The 18834-nt window shown below is 37.8% G+C and overlaps 1 protein-coding gene across 24 annotated transcripts in view; it reads right to left on the bottom strand.

Moving 5' to 3' along the window:
- Positions 1–18834, bottom strand: part of ABLIM2 (actin binding LIM protein family member 2) — a 139833-nt gene that overhangs the window by 13321 nt on the left and 107678 nt on the right. For 11 of the 24 annotated variants that reach the window (XM_065062574.1, XM_065062576.1, XM_065062586.1 and 8 more), the window contains 8 exons: positions 17165–17266; positions 15942–15995; positions 10942–10994; positions 10180–10327; positions 5304–5362; positions 2907–2961; positions 1467–1531; positions 1215–1295 (listed from right to left, as the gene is read on the bottom strand). In XM_065062574.1, the coding sequence (XP_064918646.1) occupies positions 1215–1295; positions 1467–1531; positions 2907–2961; positions 5304–5362; positions 10180–10327; positions 10942–10994; positions 15942–15995; positions 17165–17266 (617 nt within the window). The remainder of the gene's footprint in view (positions 1–1214; positions 1296–1466; positions 1532–2906; positions 2962–5303; positions 5363–10179; positions 10328–10941; positions 10995–15941; positions 15996–17164; positions 17267–18834) is intronic. The other 13 variants (XM_065062597.1, XM_065062588.1, XM_065062592.1 and 10 more) reach the window with 5 other exon arrangements.

Raw genomic sequence — 18834 nt, 5'->3', positions numbered from 1 at the left:
AACAAAGACTCTATTTTTTTAACATACACACACACATATATATGTGTGTATATAAAAGAATCCTTTATAGGAACTGTCCAGATGAGTGTTCCTCCAACTTCCTGCTCCCTTTTCTGGACTCATTATGCTTTTTATCATTGCTATCATGCCTTGCTATACAGCAGGCTTAAAACAGCACATATTTGTGGCTCCTTTTTTCTTACAATCAAATCAATAGCAGTTACTGGGCAATCAAGCAACAAGCACATTGAAGTATTTAAGAACATACACCATTTCCAATATATACTATATTTGTAAGAATTTGGTAAACAATTTTTAAAAACCAACCTTGATCTTTAATGAGGAGCTATCTGCTGCTTCATAGGTTTGTTGTTTTTTTTATTGTGCTTTAAGATTAAAGTTTCTTCTTTTCGTGTCACATTATCAAGTAAAAAATACAGTAAATATATATAAATATATAAATATTAAATATTATAATATAAAAATAAATAAAAATAAATCTTCCCAAAGGTCCAACATTGCTAACTACACAATTTATATTGAACTGTCTTCTTCTTAATAGTAATTCACACAAAGATATGTTCGTTTAATAATTTAGCTGAGCCTTTATTCAGTCCTGTCATTACTCAGTCAAAAAAAATCAACCTCATGAATTTTGCCTGAACATCAATTCCAGGATTTGGCCTTTGGAAACTAAGGTGTCATCTGTGATAAACTGTATCTGTATTTCTCCAGCTTATACTATTACTTTGCTAGAGAGGTGGACGCTACAGCAAATCTAGAGCACAGTGACCGTGGATCACACAGCCAAAGGAGAGGCTGAATAAGATAATGGACCAGAAACATAGGTACATATATTTGCAGGATAAATTGAGCTGGTTTATAATACTCAGGTTATTCTAGGAGGGTGTTTTTAACAGGAATTAAAACCCTCAAGTTTCTACCTGCCCCATTCTGAATTTCAATGTTCTGTATAATCATCCAAAGCTAATGGGTTTTATCAGTATTTTTGTAAAACACCATTTGGTCAAACATTTGGCAGGTTTTTTGCTAATTAAATTGCCTACATACTGGTGTTTTGAGATTATATATAATAGATACTGTTATTCCTCTCTTCCCTCTTTTCTTTGCTATTACTTGGGCACAGGAATATCTAAGATGGTAAACAAACAAGACTAGGACTTGCAAAGCCATCAAGCAAATATCATTCCTACCTCCAGTCTGGTCCTGTCCACATCCTTAGGCAATTTCACACGAACTCGGTTTGTTACAATAAGTGTTTCATAAGGATAAATCTGTTAAAAAGACAAGAGCATATGAACTCCAGCCCAATCTGATTCTGATGTGTGGAAGTGACAGTGTGGGGAACTTACTAATTTAAATGGTACATACTTGCATCCTGATTTGACAAATATTTCACTGGGACAAAAAATATCAAAATAAAATAAAAAAGGAACACATGTAACCTTGCTAGGAAGTGCTGAATCTGATTGTTCTTCCAGTGTTGGAAAAGCCCTTCTTACCTTGTATTCTGCAAGAGAATGAGAACAGGTTCACAGTTTAGAATTTATAGGCTTCTTTTGGACTCAACACAATGAACATGTCGGTACATCAGCAATTTGTTATGCTACTACATTTCTCTCTTCTCAATAGTTGTTGGATAACTGCATGCATAGTAAGCATTTGACTCCCATGCTCTCAGTGTCTATAACACTGTTTATTACCAAAGCAATAGCCCTTGAAATTACAGGCTTATCACAGAAAATCCATCTCCTGATGCCATTGGGCTACACAGTGAGTATGTCTGGCAAAATTGGCCATTTCTTTTTACAGGAGGTTTTTGTGTAGAGTTAAGTCAGTCTGTCACCCAAAAGCCCTGCCCTTGTTGTCCTTTACTGAAAATAGTTAAAATATATGGATTACTACAGGCATGTCAGTTTGGGAACATATATGAAAACCATTGAGTTAATACAATATCCGAGATGCCAACATCCTACACATGGGCTGACTATAGTGGGAATAATGATAATGAAGAAATTATTTGGAGGTGCAGGAACAATGATTCCTGGATCTAAACTAGCACAAGAGTATTCTAGTTAGGTCCATATATGACTATGTATTATTTGCCTACAACAAGGGCATCTATTCACATTGACGATTAAACGCAATCAGGATAATCAGTATGTTTCTGTAGACCTTTTTACGGTCTGAAATGAAACCAGAGATAAGTCTACTTTTCAAAATCTGTACTTTAAACTATTCAAATATAGAGACAAAGATGTGTATCAACACGGAGGCACAAAGTGAAGCATTAGAGTAAGATTTTTAAAACAAGATTAACTGTCTTGGAAACAAAATCCTGCTCTTCCTCATGAGTAGATGCATGTTCCTAAATTGATCAGCTCTTTTGAAAATTCCAACCCAAGCTCCATGTTAAGTTCATAGTCCACTTAAACTGTAATAAAAAAAATGAATGCAAATAAATTCTGCTTTTTGAATTCTGTACATTTAACCACACTGTAGCACAAACAAGAAGCACAATGGATTTTTTTATTAGATACATCTTGAAGGAGTGATTATCTTAAATTTCTTCCTCTGTTTGATATGACACCACCACCTGCTAAGCAAAGAGAACCAGAGGCTCTTGCCACGTACTGAGGATACTGGGATTGACTGAACATCGTTGCATCACTGTATGATGCAGGACTTTGGTCAGGCCTTTATGTTTGGTGAGATAAAAAGAAGATTCTTTGTGATACACATGATACTGAGCTGGGTCTCTATCTAGTTATTATTATGAGAACTACGGGAAGATCTCAGAATAGTACCCCTTTATGGCCATATGTTAATGGGCATCCTCAAAGGAAGAAAACAGGAATTGGAATGGAAATGATATTGCAACGTACCTTTCATCCCCCAGCGTGCCTCCTGGTCCGTTTCATATTGGCCCATATTTTCAGGCTGAAAGAGAAAGAAAGAATCAATGTAGCAGCAAAATACACCACAAAACCACTCTGGACCTTGTTGCAAGAAAAAAGAAAACCAGCTGGTACCACACAATCAAAACACAGATCCTTGCAAGAGAGAATGACAATGAAGTTTTGTTCAAACTTCACCCACTTGCTCAAGGCAGGAGTCCCATGTGCTCACAACACGCACTGATCCGTGGCTGCAGAGATGGAGCTCTGCCTGCAGGAGAGGATGGAGCGTGGGGTGCCCGGCTCCTCCGAGGCACTGCAGGGGCAGTTTGCTGCCTGTGCTGTGAACTCCCACAGAGCAGCTAAAGCTGGAGCTTGGGTATCGCTCCCAGATTGCAGTGTCATATCAACCCACCACATCACTAAGATTCCTGGATATTTTCGAGCCCTGATTCCTCGCAGCTTTCAGTACGGCAGAACGGTGTCAGAAAGCCACCAGGCACTCTTGTTTGAAGATCTAGCATTAAAGTTCTAGCTGAAATTACCTTTTCCTGTGATGCAGACATTTTACTGCAGTTGTCACAGCAGACCAGATCACTTATGCTGCACTGAAACTTGCCTCGTTCTACTTTCTACTTCACACTGCTGAAACCACTAAGACCGGGGAGAACTGTGTGTATGTGCCATAGCTTTGTTTGACTCAGTCTTTTTTCTTTGCTGGCAAATTCTACGATGACAAATATTACAGGAGATCAGAAAAGCCTTGTTATATTATTTTTATCCCTGAGTCTCATTTTTGCTTGTTTAGGGTATGAATGGTGTACACAGCTACACTTATGATAACCTCAAAAACTCCCTACTTGCTTTTGGTTTATTTTGTTATGCAGCACTGGGATGGCTGATTAAAAATAAGAAATCACAGAAGTCGGTATGAACCTGCAATCCAAACAGAGGACATCCATTCTGAGAAGAATTTTGGCCTCAAGGATTTGACCATGAGCAACCTTTTCAGCTTTCCTACAGTTATCGCTGTGAGGTTGGACCCTTTAGATGGGACAAATGCTGCCATCTGCTGTGCTCATATCACATTGCAGTCTGCAAGCACAGCAAACTCCAGCGCTGATGGAGTTTGCTTTGGCCTCATCTCTCTGAAGCCTTCTGATGGCTTCAGTCCCTCACCAGTGCAGTGGCTGGGCACAAATCGGTCCCTCACTCAGTTCGGGTTACTGGTAACAGTTATTCTGAAAAGGCAGAAAAAAGCTGTGGACTCCTAAGTATGGGAAGGATGATCTACACCCTTTCAAATTCCCAGATCTCGTTTGATCAAGTTGCAGTGCCACTGGTCCCTTCAGAGGGGAATTCAAGCTGTCAGGTGTCGAAGCAATGCAGGTTCAATGACTTTTGTAATATTATCTCAAAAGGATGGACATTTTGACAGCTGCTGAAAAATCAGTTTAGCTACTTGCTGAAAGTTGTTTTCTTTTAACTCCTTCCAACGACCTGTAGTTTGACTCTTATCATCAGGGAAGTTTAATCACGCTCATGTACATTTGCAGCTTTCACATCTTACTTTGGAGAAAGCAGGGAATTTGAATGAGGTCCTGTCCATGTAATTTAGACACTAATCAATCTTCAAAATCTAAGTGCCTACGCATCTATGTATTGAAAACTCACTGCTATTAACCATCCTGAGTTTGTAGCTGAGAACCCATAGTGCTGGATGCCAGCAAGAAAGAGACACCACAGTGTCAAAGATACCTTTTTCCTGACGACTTGCACAAAATATAATAAAGGATTAGAAGAAGACCCCCTAGGCTGACCTGATCATAATTTTGTTGTGCCCTTTGCTTTCTAGATCGCTGCCTGCCATTCTCTTTGTGTTGCTCCCTACCTTAGAAGTATGATGACTGTGTGTATATACACTTATATATATATATATACATATTTATACATACATAAATATATACATTTATACATACATACATGCACACCAGGAAAAAATAGAACAGATGGTTCAAGAAATGCAATGGATGAGGGCTGCTCCGCCTTTGCCTAATTATAAGCCTAACCCTCTCTTATCATTAATTCAAGCTATACTGTGATCTGTTAATATGTGGAGCCTGTACATTTTGGTCCTTCGTTTGTTTTGGGAGGAGAATCAAGACTCCTAATGCTCATGAGACACACAATTAACAGGAGAAGCCTCAGTCTGTCTTATTCTTGCAGACAGACAAACTGTAACCTGCATAGGTATGAATCTGTCAGACTGGGCTGGCAGTCAAAACACCTTTGAAGTATTATTAATGAGTAGATTTTCAACTAAATACTAAGCTGCTTATTTATGATACACTATTGCCTGGAGAATGCATATAAATTTATACCTACCTGATGTAAGCCATTCTTTCCATAGCCAGGTAGAGAAGCAGATTTAGAATATGGAAATCCTATAAGAGACATAACATACAGCTATATTATTTTTATAAATCATTTACAGGCTACTAAACCACAGAATTCAAGAAAACCACCAGAAACAGCAATTACAAGATCAATATGTACATTCTATTAACCAGATGAAATATAACCGAGCAGTGCTCACCTTTTGTCTGTATTTAATGTACATGAACATGTGTAACAATCTCTATAAATAACAGCATGCCAGGATGCACTCACCTTACCAGGCGTGACATAAAGAGAATTGTGGGACTCATGTTACAGAAGCCTTATGCAGCTATGAGAGGCAAAGCAGATTTGAGAGCTTGCCCTCCAGCTTGGTGTTAAACCATGACTAGAAAACGGGATTAAAGGTACCAGCATCTGAGAGTTACATCACTTCTGATCAAGGTGTATGCCGTCTGGTTTTGCTTTTGTTTCTTAAAAAAAGAAGAGCTGGTATCATACAACTTAAAAAAATTTAAAAATTATTTTGCTTTCTTTAAAACTTCTACTGCTTCAATTAGAAAAAAAGAAGCATAAATGAAGATATGACAGTGGATAAAGCAAATCCATGAGACTATAAACACTCAAGAATGTTTCAAGATAGAGAACTGAATGTACAATATCTCCTTCTGTCAAAAATGTTAGCAATCTGTGTCCAAAGGGGAATGCAGGAAGGGAATCCAGACCCCACTGGATTAATAAATACCCTAAGGAGATGATTAGGAATAAGCATACAGAAAGAAAAAACAAAAGATGGATCAGCAAAGAGTTCACAATGTGCTGAGATAAAGTGAGAACTGCCAGAAGTCAAGCTGAGTTAAATACTGAAAATGATATTAAAACAAATAGCAAAAGGTTCTCCAGCTATCCAAATAAAAAGAGAACAAGGAAAGAAGAAACGGGATCACGGGGAGGGGTGAAAGGTAACCTAGGCAGGGCTCCAATACTGAAGGAGTATTTCACCTCTGTTTTTATGAACAAAAAGCAGAGTACTGAGCAAGCAGGGAAACCAAATGGAATAAGGGTACACCAAGGAGTCACAGTCATAATTCAAAGCACTTCATGTACTTAAACAGGAGTGATAAGGTCACATTGAATTGCAAGGCGAGTACCTCTTACTGTTGGGGAACAGCAACTACAATTTTTATATTTAAGAGTGGGAAAAGATGAGGAACTATCAGCTTGCTTCCAGCAGAAAAATTAAGGAAAGATTGAACAAAATCATCAAAGTAAACAGAAAATCAATTACATTCACATAGATTTTAATTGGTTTGACATAAGTTAAAGACACAGTGCCAGACTTGCTTGCTAGCTTGTTTTGTTAAGAGGAATAGCTTCTGCACAACATAAATTTTATTTGATCTCATCTAATGTGATATCATTAAAGTGTTTGGTATTTGGCTGCACATGAAATTAAATGAAAATCTGAAGAAGATGGAGTTTATCAGAGGAATTATAGGGTCAGAAAGAAAATATTGAAGTGTAAGAAATGGGTAGTAAGAACTGAGCAGAGCTGATACAGAAAAGTGTCAACATGGACCAATGTTGAGTTGGAACTGCCTAATGTTTTGACTAATAATCTGGACACTAAAAATAATAATGGGCTAACATACTTTGCTGTCTACACAAAATTATAAAGCACTACCAATGTCGAAGAGGATCAGGAGATCATAAAGAACTGGGATAACCTTGAACATTTGTGTAATATAAATGGCATATTTAATAATTCATGGGAAAAGTCATGTACTTGGGGACTAAGAAATACCCTAAATTTCTACTATTTAAACTGAGAGCTTATCATTTGTAAATGACGGAGAAGGAGATAGGCTTAGATACACAGCTCAATTATGACCTTGAGCTGCTAATATAAGTGTAAAAATAACCAAAAGTTGGAAATATCTGTCCTGATACACACAAGATATGGGAATAATTGTAGTATTTTCAGGCAGTGACAAGAGATCTTGGAGATATATTTTATATTCAAGGGCTTTAAATTAACTCCACCAGACCAGCGATCTATAGAATAACTGGGGCAATGAAAGCTCATTGCAGGAAAGAATGATGAGCTTGACTTATTTAAGCTAGCAAAATGTAGATGATCTATAAAAGCAAGAGGTGTCTCAGAACTATAGTCAACCACCATCTAAGGGATGCTATAAACTACAGGCATAACTTTTGTTTTCAGTCCTTCAGAGGGTTTCCATGTCTGACACAGAGACATAATGATGAACACCGTATTAGATGGATCCCTTACCTATTCCAGTTTGGAAACCGGAAACTTATCATTGCTTGTTATCTGAATGGTAACAACACCAGAGGGCAAAGAGTATAACATCTTTGAGACAGAGTGAATGTATCTGCAACAAAATTGTCATCTCTAGTCCTGCCTGGAAAAAGATGCCGATGTTAACATCAGTGCAAAGTTCACTTTCTTCACCTCTTGGCTACAGAGAAGATGGGTGGGATGGTTTTGTTGTTATCACCAAATAGTATTACTCAGTTACCAGGGAAAAATGCACCAAGGTAAAGACTACAGTTTGAAAACAAACACAACTGACTTTAGCACCTGTCAGCTGAGGAGCTGCCTTCCAGGCTGCCAGGACTGAGCCACATCTGCGGGCACAAGTGACATCGTGTGGCTGGCTGGAAAAACGTGAAGAGGCGAATAGAAGCTGAAATAGCCCCAAAAAGCTAGCAAGAAAAGAGCCACTAACTCCAGTGAGAACTGTATTTCACTTAGCTTCCACTTCCCATGAATTTAGTTGCAAAATTAACCTTTTTTTTTTTTTTAATATAAGTAAAAAATACAACACTAAAATACAACAACCACATACTGCTCATTATCACATCCAACTGCAGTTGTACTATTCCAGGAAATTTTCTGGAGTAGCTGGCAAAGATAAAGCAATATTTATCTCTAATTAGGCACTATCTGAACATCAGCCAGTCTCTGCGTGGATACAGCTCCTGCTTTTTCCAGTATGACACTCACTCTAACCTGGATACTCTGAGGCTGTTATTCAGCACATTAGGGACGTGTGAACAGCAAGGGTTACAGAGCTCATGAGATGTCTGCTTTCCTGAATATGTGACACTTAAAACTATGAATTATGGTAAAAGATTAACTATTAAACATCTATGCGTACAGAAACAAGACACATTAATACATGAGGATGTGAGGAGATGCAAGTTCCATTCTAGATGCTTGCTAAGTACACAAGCCTCATACCATTGTGCTTTGCTGTCAGATGTATTCTTCTGGGCATATAGCTAACGTAAAGTGGCTAAATATCTTCTTGAGCAGAGTAACCCTTTCATGGTTTGCACAGAAGCTGGACAGATGCATGCAGGACTGTTTGCACAGTATGTTTTGACACATCACCAGAGGTTCACAGTCTGATGCCTGCTAGCCCCTCCACTCTGCATGTAACCACTTGGCGCCAAACCTACAGCTGAAAAGTTTATTTTCTCTGATACTCACTGCCTATGCCACAAGGATAGGGCTGAATGTTAGAGTTCTTAACCATAAGTGCAGAAGGCAGAGAAACTACTCTGCCATGGCCAACAGGGCATGAGACAGACTATACAAATACTCAGAACTAAACAGGGAAATACTGAGTCGAGAAGGAATTACTTAGGATGTTTCTAGTTTTAATAGCTCCACATTCCTAAGATAATAATAAAAAAACCCATAAAATAAATGCTGGTTGGTATAAAAGAGTGACAGGTGTTGCAGTATTCTACTGAAAAAAACTTACACCATATGTTGTTTCTGTATAACACTGTTCTTGGTGTGCTACATACTTCTCCCAACTTAAAATTTGCACAAAAACGCTACTCTCTCAATACATATGTAAAAAAGCATCACATCAACTCTAGGAAGCTTCCAAACATGCTTGATGTGTGCAGTACAATGAAAAGTTTAGGTGTTCATTTCTGGGCAATGACTTAAACCTTGTGAGGTGGCCAGACTTGGTTGCTCCTGCACAAGGAATCCTACAATACACCTCATGTACACGTATGCAATGTCTGGTGAGGACTAAGGAACCAAATCCCTTCAGGTTAGACCAGAAAGACTGATGATCCAGAATAACTTCTCTATCTTGCTACAGCCTTGTGACAGACTTTGTAGCATCTGTTTTTCCTCTTCCTTGCATAGCTAAGCCATAATTTCCTTAATATAAGTTGATGGAGCCAGCTATCATATTACCCAAATACCCACAAGAGTGACATCCAAGCCCTGCTGCCGGACATGCCTCGCATTGGATGCATTCTTTTGGAAAACTGCTTCCCCAACTTGTTTACCCCAGATGACCTGCTACTGTTATATGGTGTAAAGTGAAGGAGACGGGGAGAGGAATGGCCCAGTTATCTGTTAAAATTAATTTAATCTATTTTTTGTCAGTTATGTAATCTAAAAGTAGAATTCAGACTCAATTGTCATGATCATTTCCTTCACTGCCTGACTTGCTGAAATTTGGAGTAAGAGATGCGTACAACGTGCTTTTGGTACTCACAGCAAACACGGATATATGGTCTTCAGACCAGTATCTAGGAACACAATTATCCCATTATTCCACCTGGTTACCTAATGGTTTATATATCTGGAAAGTTTCTGTGAACTTGTAATTGTGAGAAATATTAAAAAATGCTTACTCTAACTTTATCTATGGAGGAAAATGATCTTCATGCTTTATCACGATACAAGAGAAATGACTCTACTAATATTCAAAATACACAGCATGTATCAAGGAGTCATTAGCACTAATCAACCATCTGCCTGGTACTAACATCCGGTCTACTTAACACATGCATCAGTACTCACGGGAGTAGCCAGCAGTCGTGCCCTCCTGTGCCCTCGGGAAGTTTTCTCTGTCAGTTCCGGCAGTAAGAGACAAGGACCGGGTCTCTGAATCAGGGGAATTAGTTCTGGTGTCCATGTCCCCTTTCAGAATAAGCCAACTGGTCTTTAGCTGGAGAGAGTAAAAGCCCATTATAGGATTCAGGATTTAATATCTCAATGTAGCTTTCCTGCTTCACTTGTCTGCGAAGTCTTGTGAATCGATTGTGTATTTGTACTCATTGCAATTTGTACCATCCTTTATCAAATGCTAAAACTTGACTATATCCTGGGACTCCATTAGACGCCACAGCTACCAAAAGCTTTTAACTTTCAGCTGGGCTGAGGACAGTTTCTCTGTTCTTTATGCTGATCACCGCACCACACTTTAGACTCTGCACTCTGTTATTTTCTTATAATTAATCTTCTCTTAATGTTTTTCTTGTATGTTAATATGCATCCTAAGTAAAAGTCCACAGGCTTAGCTGAATCACCAGTGTATATATTGAGACTGAGTGACAAACTTATTCCTCTTAATCTCGATATCCCTATTTCTTTCTTTACTGAAGAATATATATTCTAAACTCTCTGGATTAAGCTTTTCTATATCTTCTTGGAAAAACCTAAGAGTAGTAATGATTATTGCAGTTACATGAAAGTATATCTTTATGTATGAACATGTTTTAAAAAACATCTGCTTCAAGAAAGATCAATAAACTTCTCCTTTTTGTCCTTTCTGATCATTACCTTCTTGCTGTCCTGATCCAAGCTTCCATCCTCTCCTTCTGATCTTCTTGCTGCTGGAAGATTAAGTTAATTTAAAACATTAGAACAGATTACAACTTTTTTGTCTTCTGTTTTCATGGTGGTTATGTTTCAAATATTTTTAAGAGAAAAAAACACAAACAATCTAATAATAAAAGCAAAGAAAACAAACAAAACCAAACAAACAACAAAACAAAGACAATACAAAAATAGAGCTGGGCATAAAATTTGATCTGTAGAGCTATGGTCTCACAAATTATTACAATAATTCTCACTCTTCAGGCATACAGTGAATTTAGACAATCTACTCCTGCTGGATTTTGAACCTATCTTTTTAGGAAGAAACTATTTATGGGAAATGAGTGGAGGGAAAGAACCTACATCATAAGCATAACTTAGGGACAGATTTATATGGTCACTGCACACAGTGCAGTAATTTCTCCATTCTTCTGTGTTACCATGACCATGAAAGTACATATGATTACATATTGTGGCCTGCACACCTGGGCCTCCTGTGTTCCCCTAAAGGATGGGCCATATTATCTCTTCATGAAATCTGCAAGAGAGGTTGTGTCAGACTCAAAAATTCACAGTTCTGTGACCGACCACTTTTCTGACTACACTCACTTCTTAAGAGTCTTTTAAGAAAAAAAAAAAAGCTGATTTTTACTGTTGGTTTATTTTTTTTGTAACTTTCCGACATGCTGAGAAGAAAAACTCCAAAATCCTAAAGTTATTCATTAGATGATTCTCAACCATCAAAAGTGCTTTTCCTCATCTGTTATGTCCTAGAGTATTGTTTCAGACACTGAATTTTACCTCAGAATTTTACAGAACGATTTTGTCCAAAATTTCACACCATTACAGATAGCTTCCCAAAATTTGAGTCCTACTTGCCTTTCTGTAATATCACTCTGTGTTGTTTTGGGGAGAGTTTTATGGTACAAAACTGAAGTAATGCAATGATCTAGCATAATTTTAGGCCCATGACAAATCATCCTAACAACAGGGGTTGTTTGCAATGCTTGAGCACAAGACTAACACAAGCACCCCATGCAACACAATGCAGACAGAAAACATTTATTATTAATAAAAATAGTATGATAATACAAAAGTTAAGGCTCAGATTAGACTCTCAGGGACAGAGCCGAGGAAAAGATCAAGTTGCCCCATTAGAAGTGCTGTAACACTCCCCCAAGTTGGGAACAACTCTGCCCTCTGTGCTTCCCCAACCAGCATGTTTGCAGAGGATCTGCCCTCCATCTAAACAAAATGGACAAAAGGCCATCAGCATTAGCAATTCAGTGCCATTCAGTTTTATTTTCTGGTGCCATTACACAGCTTACATCCTGACCTTAACTGGTTTTGTTGGGGAGGTAATACTTAAAAAATGACAAATTGCAGTAAGGAAAAAAACTATGGGTTAGAGGTGAAAATCTGTAATTGTAGAGTTTTTGGTTGGTTGGTTGGGTTTTTTTCCTCTCAATTTAATGTGGGAAAACAAAACTGGGTCATAAGTTAAAACAGCATTATGAAAAAAACTTGAAGTTTTCACAGTTAGCTAATAGCATTCCGATCAGGGCATTTTCCCAAGGTGGTAACCTGCTTCTCTGAGAAAGAAATATCAGTATCCATATATGACAGATGAAGAATAAAGTACCTACATTCCAAGAAGGACTTATACCTGGTTCACTGGTGTTTTGGGAGCATACCCTAAATCACTAGTCAACGAGTTATTTCAGGTTACAGGTATGGATCTTGCTCTCACTACATCAGAAATCCAGTAGTTTTTCTTTCAGGACACTGACATTTTAAAGGAAAACAAATTTAATCCAAACCATTACTCAGAGATTTCAGATGTTCCACGGGATCTTGAGAGCATCTGACTACAAACTGCAACATCAAGGTTTTATACAGAGATCCAGAAGAGTACAACCAAATCTGATGTGGGACATGAAGACCTGTCCCTCCCGAGTTCCTCAGAGTTCTTTATAGAACACATCGTTGGCAGATAAATCCAAGTAGCCTGAAATTCACCAGTACTGAGCATTAGCTTTACTGCTGCAAGGGATGTTTGGTTCTCCTTTGAACCCAAGTGTGAACAGCTTGTTTCACATGGATGAGTGGTAATATTGCTGAGGAGCAAACCTCTTCAAGTTTTTTTAAACTTTGAATGATGTTCAAATATCTCTGAAACTGGAACACACATACGAGAATGACCATGCAGGCTCCCGCACTCTTCACTTTCTGACCTCGTCTCTCAGCTGGAACTCTTGTGTGTCTCGTTCTTCCACCACCGTTTTTTCATTCTGAAGTTGACTGTTTATAATAGAAACACAGAAGCCGTAGCTACAGCAAATCTGTTGGGCACTGCTGTAACTGAAACCTTTTAAAGCCAAATGTTTTGGAAGAGCTGCTTGCAGTTTTTGTTTTAAAAAACATTTTTGTGCTTGTTTGTTCAAACTTGGTCTCTTTAAAGAAGGAATGTTCTCTGGCTCCTTTTCAGCATTTATCAGTTCAGTGTCCTGTCAGCTTGAGAAGCTGAATCATCAGTTGCTTGTGTTCACGCTTGAACTGGGAGCTCTTCCAGAATAAAGGTAAATTTTTATTTCTTTTTCATTGGAAGGATTTCTTTTTTTGAGTTAGAGTAAATCATGTTTTGTTCTTCAGTAGAAAAACAATGAGCATGTATTTTGAACTCAACCTTTTAGAACACCTATAATCTATGCAAGAAAGTTTAAAAACATATATTCTTGCTAACCTATAGAGATTGCTGACTCGATAATTAAATTCTCCACTCACTCCAGTAATTATGAGGAACACACAGCAGAGCAAAATTGACAAAATTCAGACTTCGACTGCATATCTGATGAATGGAAATTGATATAAAAATGCCTGTTCTGGAAGAAAAAAAAGCTGTTGCTTAGAATCCTCTTTGCAAACAAAAAATATCTATAAAATTAAATGACACAACCAGAATACAGGACATTGGAGCCATATCATCGGCTTCTGAAAAATCAGTGAAGCTATGGTAATTTACACTAGATGACTGGAACTTGGCATTTGCTCATGATCTTTCAAACCTCACTATAGTACTCAACTTTTTCCTTTATCAGTAGAATAGTTGCCTCAAATGATTTGTATATCTAAAGACAAGGAGGAATTAGAGAGCTTGGGAAGACTATAAAGTTGGCAGATTACACTACATCAAGCACTAAAGTAAAGTAAAGATACTATCTTTTTGCCTAAGATGTAACATGGGTTTGTCCAAGATGAGCAGAAAGTGTCTGTCAAAGACCAACATCTGAAGTGCACTGAAATGTCACCAAGTCTGACTTTGCTCAAAACCATACCCAGAAAAAACATAGAGGTTGTCAAAATCTGGATGATCGGAACGTGCAGTTACTTCAGCATGAAGTACCAGTTACAGGGCATGTGCACAGGCTGATTCGCTCAGCTGGGAGATGTCAGCTGACAATTTTCTTTCTTCTATTACTGTATCAGAACCAAACTAGAACTTTATCCAAATAGTGGCAGAACTTTGTCCTCCCACCTGTATCCCCGAAGATATGTACTTTCATCCACCAAGTGCCTTAGCTCACAGTGTGATGAACATAGAATCATTTTGGTTGGAAGAGACCCTCAAGATCGAGTCCAAGCATAACCTAATTCTAGCACTAAACCATGTCCCTAAGAGCCTCATCTACACGTCTTTTAAACATCTCCAGGGATGGTGACTCCACCACTTCCCTGGGCAGCCTGTTCCAATGCCTGGCAAACTTTTCAGTGAAGAAATGTTTCCTAATATCCAATCTGAACCTTTCCGGGTGCAACTTGAGGCCATTTCCTCTTGTCCTGTCACTTGCTACTTGGGAGAAGAGACCAACAGCCCCCATGCTACAACCTCCTTTCAGGTAATTGTAGAGAGCAATAAGGTCTCCCCTCAGCCTTCTTTTCTTCATCTCTCATGTTTATTTTATTCTCTCGCTTGTTCCCAAACAGGGGTACAATCATGATTAAAGGTTTTGGTGTGAGGCAGATTTATATCACATATTTTATTTTTATTTTTGTCCTTTGCTTCTGAGTACTGGAGTATACCACTCACGACTCTTTAAAGCAGAAATGTATTTCTGCATTTTTCAGGCATCCTTATTGCAGCAGAATCCCTATATATTTGTTCACAAATATTAAGAGTGGAATTCAGTTTAGAAAATGAATTTTCTATCGCTAATCTTGTACCATGAATCAAGATCATCGTCAAACATCACTGAGAACACAGTAGGTACTGACACCAACATGGAAATTGTACTAATGTTAATTAGTGAAATATACACCAAAAATAATAATAGAAGAATGCAGACTTTATATTTCTATTTTTCACATTGACTAGGGTCTTACGTCAGAATCTCCATGGCATTAATCTCATTGCTGGGCCTACCAAAGGTTTTCCAACTGTATCTTTCTGACGTTATCAGCTACTGAATTAGTTCCTAATTGCCATGGTGTGACTACATTTGTCCTTGATATTTTACAGATTGAAGAATGTGAACATGAAAAGCAGATATTTCATATACACCGCTTACCAATGAACATTTTTTTCCCAACAATGCAGAAGCCAGAATTATTTACAAAAACTATATATCCCAAGGCATGGTCTGAAAACAGGAAAGCAACCTTCAACATTTACATGTTTTATATCATTCCATAAATAAGAAAACTGCTTTAAAGTCAGTATCAGCTCTGAATTTCCAAGACAAATCAAAATATCATTATTCCAGTTTTAGAGAACTTACTGAATCCTTGGACAGCATGTTATACAAAATGTTATTTAATTTTCATGTTTGTTTGTTTGTTTTTTTTTTCTTTTTCTGTTTGAGATTATAAGGACATAATGTAATGCACAGACTACAGCAAACCGGTTTGGAAGTCAGTATACATACAGACACATAGAGGAAACCGCTAGAGAGAAAAGCAGACTGTACCATGCTGTTTGTAGATAGGAGGTTTCCTATAGATGTTATCTTTTACACCAGTGTCTGAGGAAGAAGGAAGATAAAGGAAAGAATAAAAGAGTAAGTAAGCAGTTCAGACCATGCTGCTCTTGTCTCTTCTCATCAACACTAAAATGCAAACACTTGAGCAAAGACTACGCTTTCATTATTCACTGTTTTCTCATTCACTGGCTATTACAAGAGAATAAAGCCTTACCCATCATCTTTATGTATTTAAAACATGGGCTATACCTACCTATGCAGCATATTCCCTGCTAAGTCCCTCAAAATGCCTTACGACATCTTGAGTGGCATCCATTTGCTGAAATGTAGGTGCTTATATCTGCACTACCAATGTATATTCCAGAGACATCAAAGAGAAATTGGCTACACTTGTCACTACTTAAAATAAAATTAACATAAATGTACAACAGACTACTATAATAGTCACACTTGAAAAGGGATTTTCCCATTAATTACGAAGAAACTGTACATGTTTAGATATAGATGTTTATACTGGAAATGCCCGATATTCTTACAGGGAATTCTATAGTTTGTCTATATTTTGAATTGTATAGCTGACCTGCCCTTCCAGGAATTTTTTGAAAGCCCCAGAGCCATGGTTCATGTTGTACAGACATCCGATTTACTCACTACTATGGACCTGAGTAATTCCCAATTATGTTTTGTTCATAAAAACGTTAAGCCCAGAAGCTAAACATAAATAAACTATTCCAGCTAAACAGTGTGGGCATAAGTTTAATGTGTTTGTAAAATAAACATGAACTTAAACAGTATAGCACATATGCAAAAACACAGCTACAGTGAGTTTCCAGGTGCGGTGGAGTCCTTCAGCTATTTTTGAAGTCTATGTTAATATGACTCTCTAATTCAGAAAGTAAATGGATAAGGAAAGAAACAAAACCAAAACCCCCTGCAGCTGTGGCACTAGAAATTATTGCATCTTTGTAAGCTTAACATTTGTCAACATGTGCCGCCTCTAACACAATTTTTTAAGTGTGCATAAGCACAGAGCTCTCTTACTCCTTTATTTCTGAGACGAAGTTTAACAGTCAACAGATTTTCACGCATCAAACATATTTTCTCTTGCAGTTTGAAGTTCACAAATCATTGTAAAAAAAAAAAAAAAAATTCAGAAGAGAATAACCAGATGCCAGCAATTGAAGATCAAAAGCTAAGCAGCGAATGCCTACCTGGAATATGGAAATGCCTAGGAGCCTGCTGATAGACAGAAGGTGAAGATTTGCTGTCTGAGTACATGGATAAGCTTGGAGTGCTCCGACCACTTTCACTGCCTCCAAGGGGAAGAGCAAAGAAAGCAGATAAAAGGAAAAATGGAAAGCAAAGTAGAGTATTTCAAGCATAAAAGCTTATTCAGAATGACTTGTTAATCCAACAGTTTTAAATACATGTTTTTTTTCTAAAACCTATTATTTTTCATCACAGTGTACTGGACATCTCATCAATAATTAATATCTGACAGATAACATCCAATTAAACTGCAACACTTGGAAACTAAAGCTTCTCCTTTAAAACCACTTTAATGAAGAAAATAAAAGGATAAGAACATCCACAATCTTGTAATTTGTTTTGTGTAGCCTTGACTGAATAGTCTATCGATAACATTTCTGAAAAGTTTAATGCTACGGCTCATAGCCTGACCCTGAAACCAGCAATGAAAACATGCAGTAGCATTTAAAATATTTCAAAGCAGGACTAGGCCAAAACCCAGATGTTTTGGTTAAGTCAAATGTTCCTGCGTATATAAGTGACAAAAACAGATGCTGAAATTTGGTTATTAATTTCAAATTCTCCCACAGGTAACATGCCACAGCATTTTATATTTATGCAAACAAGGTTGGATTATCAAGTCATGGATCTATAATGCCATAGTCACTTCACCAAATTTCAAGATATCCATAGGATTGATCCGTATTCATTTTTCCACTTGTTTTGACAAAAACTCACTAGATGCCTTTAATTTCCTCTTAGCTTATTTCCCCAAAACACACTCTATGGCATTATAGTGTTGCTTGGCAAACAAAAAAGTAAAGCTCTACTTTTTTGGGACTTGTAAAATCCAATTAAATTACAGCACTGTTAAGCAACTGGAAGCCAAACATGACATTTATTCTAACATAATATGGTTGTTAAGTTGCTGTTGTTATTTTAGTGTGGATGGAAAACAAATTCAATGGCTAGTAATGATGAAATTATAGCAAGTTTTTTGGGGGTAAAAGAAGTGCAGCAGCTCAAAGCACTAGATCTGTAAGTTCTGCCTTCAGTGAAAGGAAGTTTTATAACCATAAAATTGCTGGATTACCATAACTGTCCTGGCCGTGCCCATGGAGGTGGTCTCTGCCTCTGTTGACAGGCAGTGGATGCATGGTCATTGGTCCCTCACCAAAGCCAGCCTTGACATGCACCACTGAAGTCAACTGGGTAGTGCCACTGAGTTCCACAGGAGCAGAAGCAGGCCAGACCAGGTCAGAAGAGCATGCTGCGTATCGCATGATGATACACGAACCAATCTGTTCAAAATTTTGTGTCTGTTATTGTCACAGTTGGTGAAAAAATAAAAATCAAAAACTATTCAGCCATTACCACCGTATAGACAATAACAGTGATTTCTCATTGAAGGAAAAGTCAGAGCAGCTGAGAAACCAAAATCACAACTGCATGTGATGATAGCCTACGGTCCTTCCAAAAAGTAAGGGAAGAATTATGGCATCACTGAAAACCTGGTGCATCACCACCAGCTTGCAGTCAAATTGCCCTCAGACATGGAACCAGAAGGTTATTCAGTTTCTTGATTCGTGCTTTGATCTTGGAAGGAAAGAAATGGTGACAGGTTTTCACTGCA

This window comes from Columba livia, chromosome 4 (genome assembly GCF_036013475.1).
Source record: "Columba livia isolate bColLiv1 breed racing homer chromosome 4, bColLiv1.pat.W.v2, whole genome shotgun sequence".
NCBI lineage: Eukaryota > Metazoa > Chordata > Aves > Columbiformes > Columbidae > Columba > Columba livia.
Note: the sequence above shows the minus strand (reverse complement) of the source record. Positions and strands in the feature narration are given on the sequence as shown.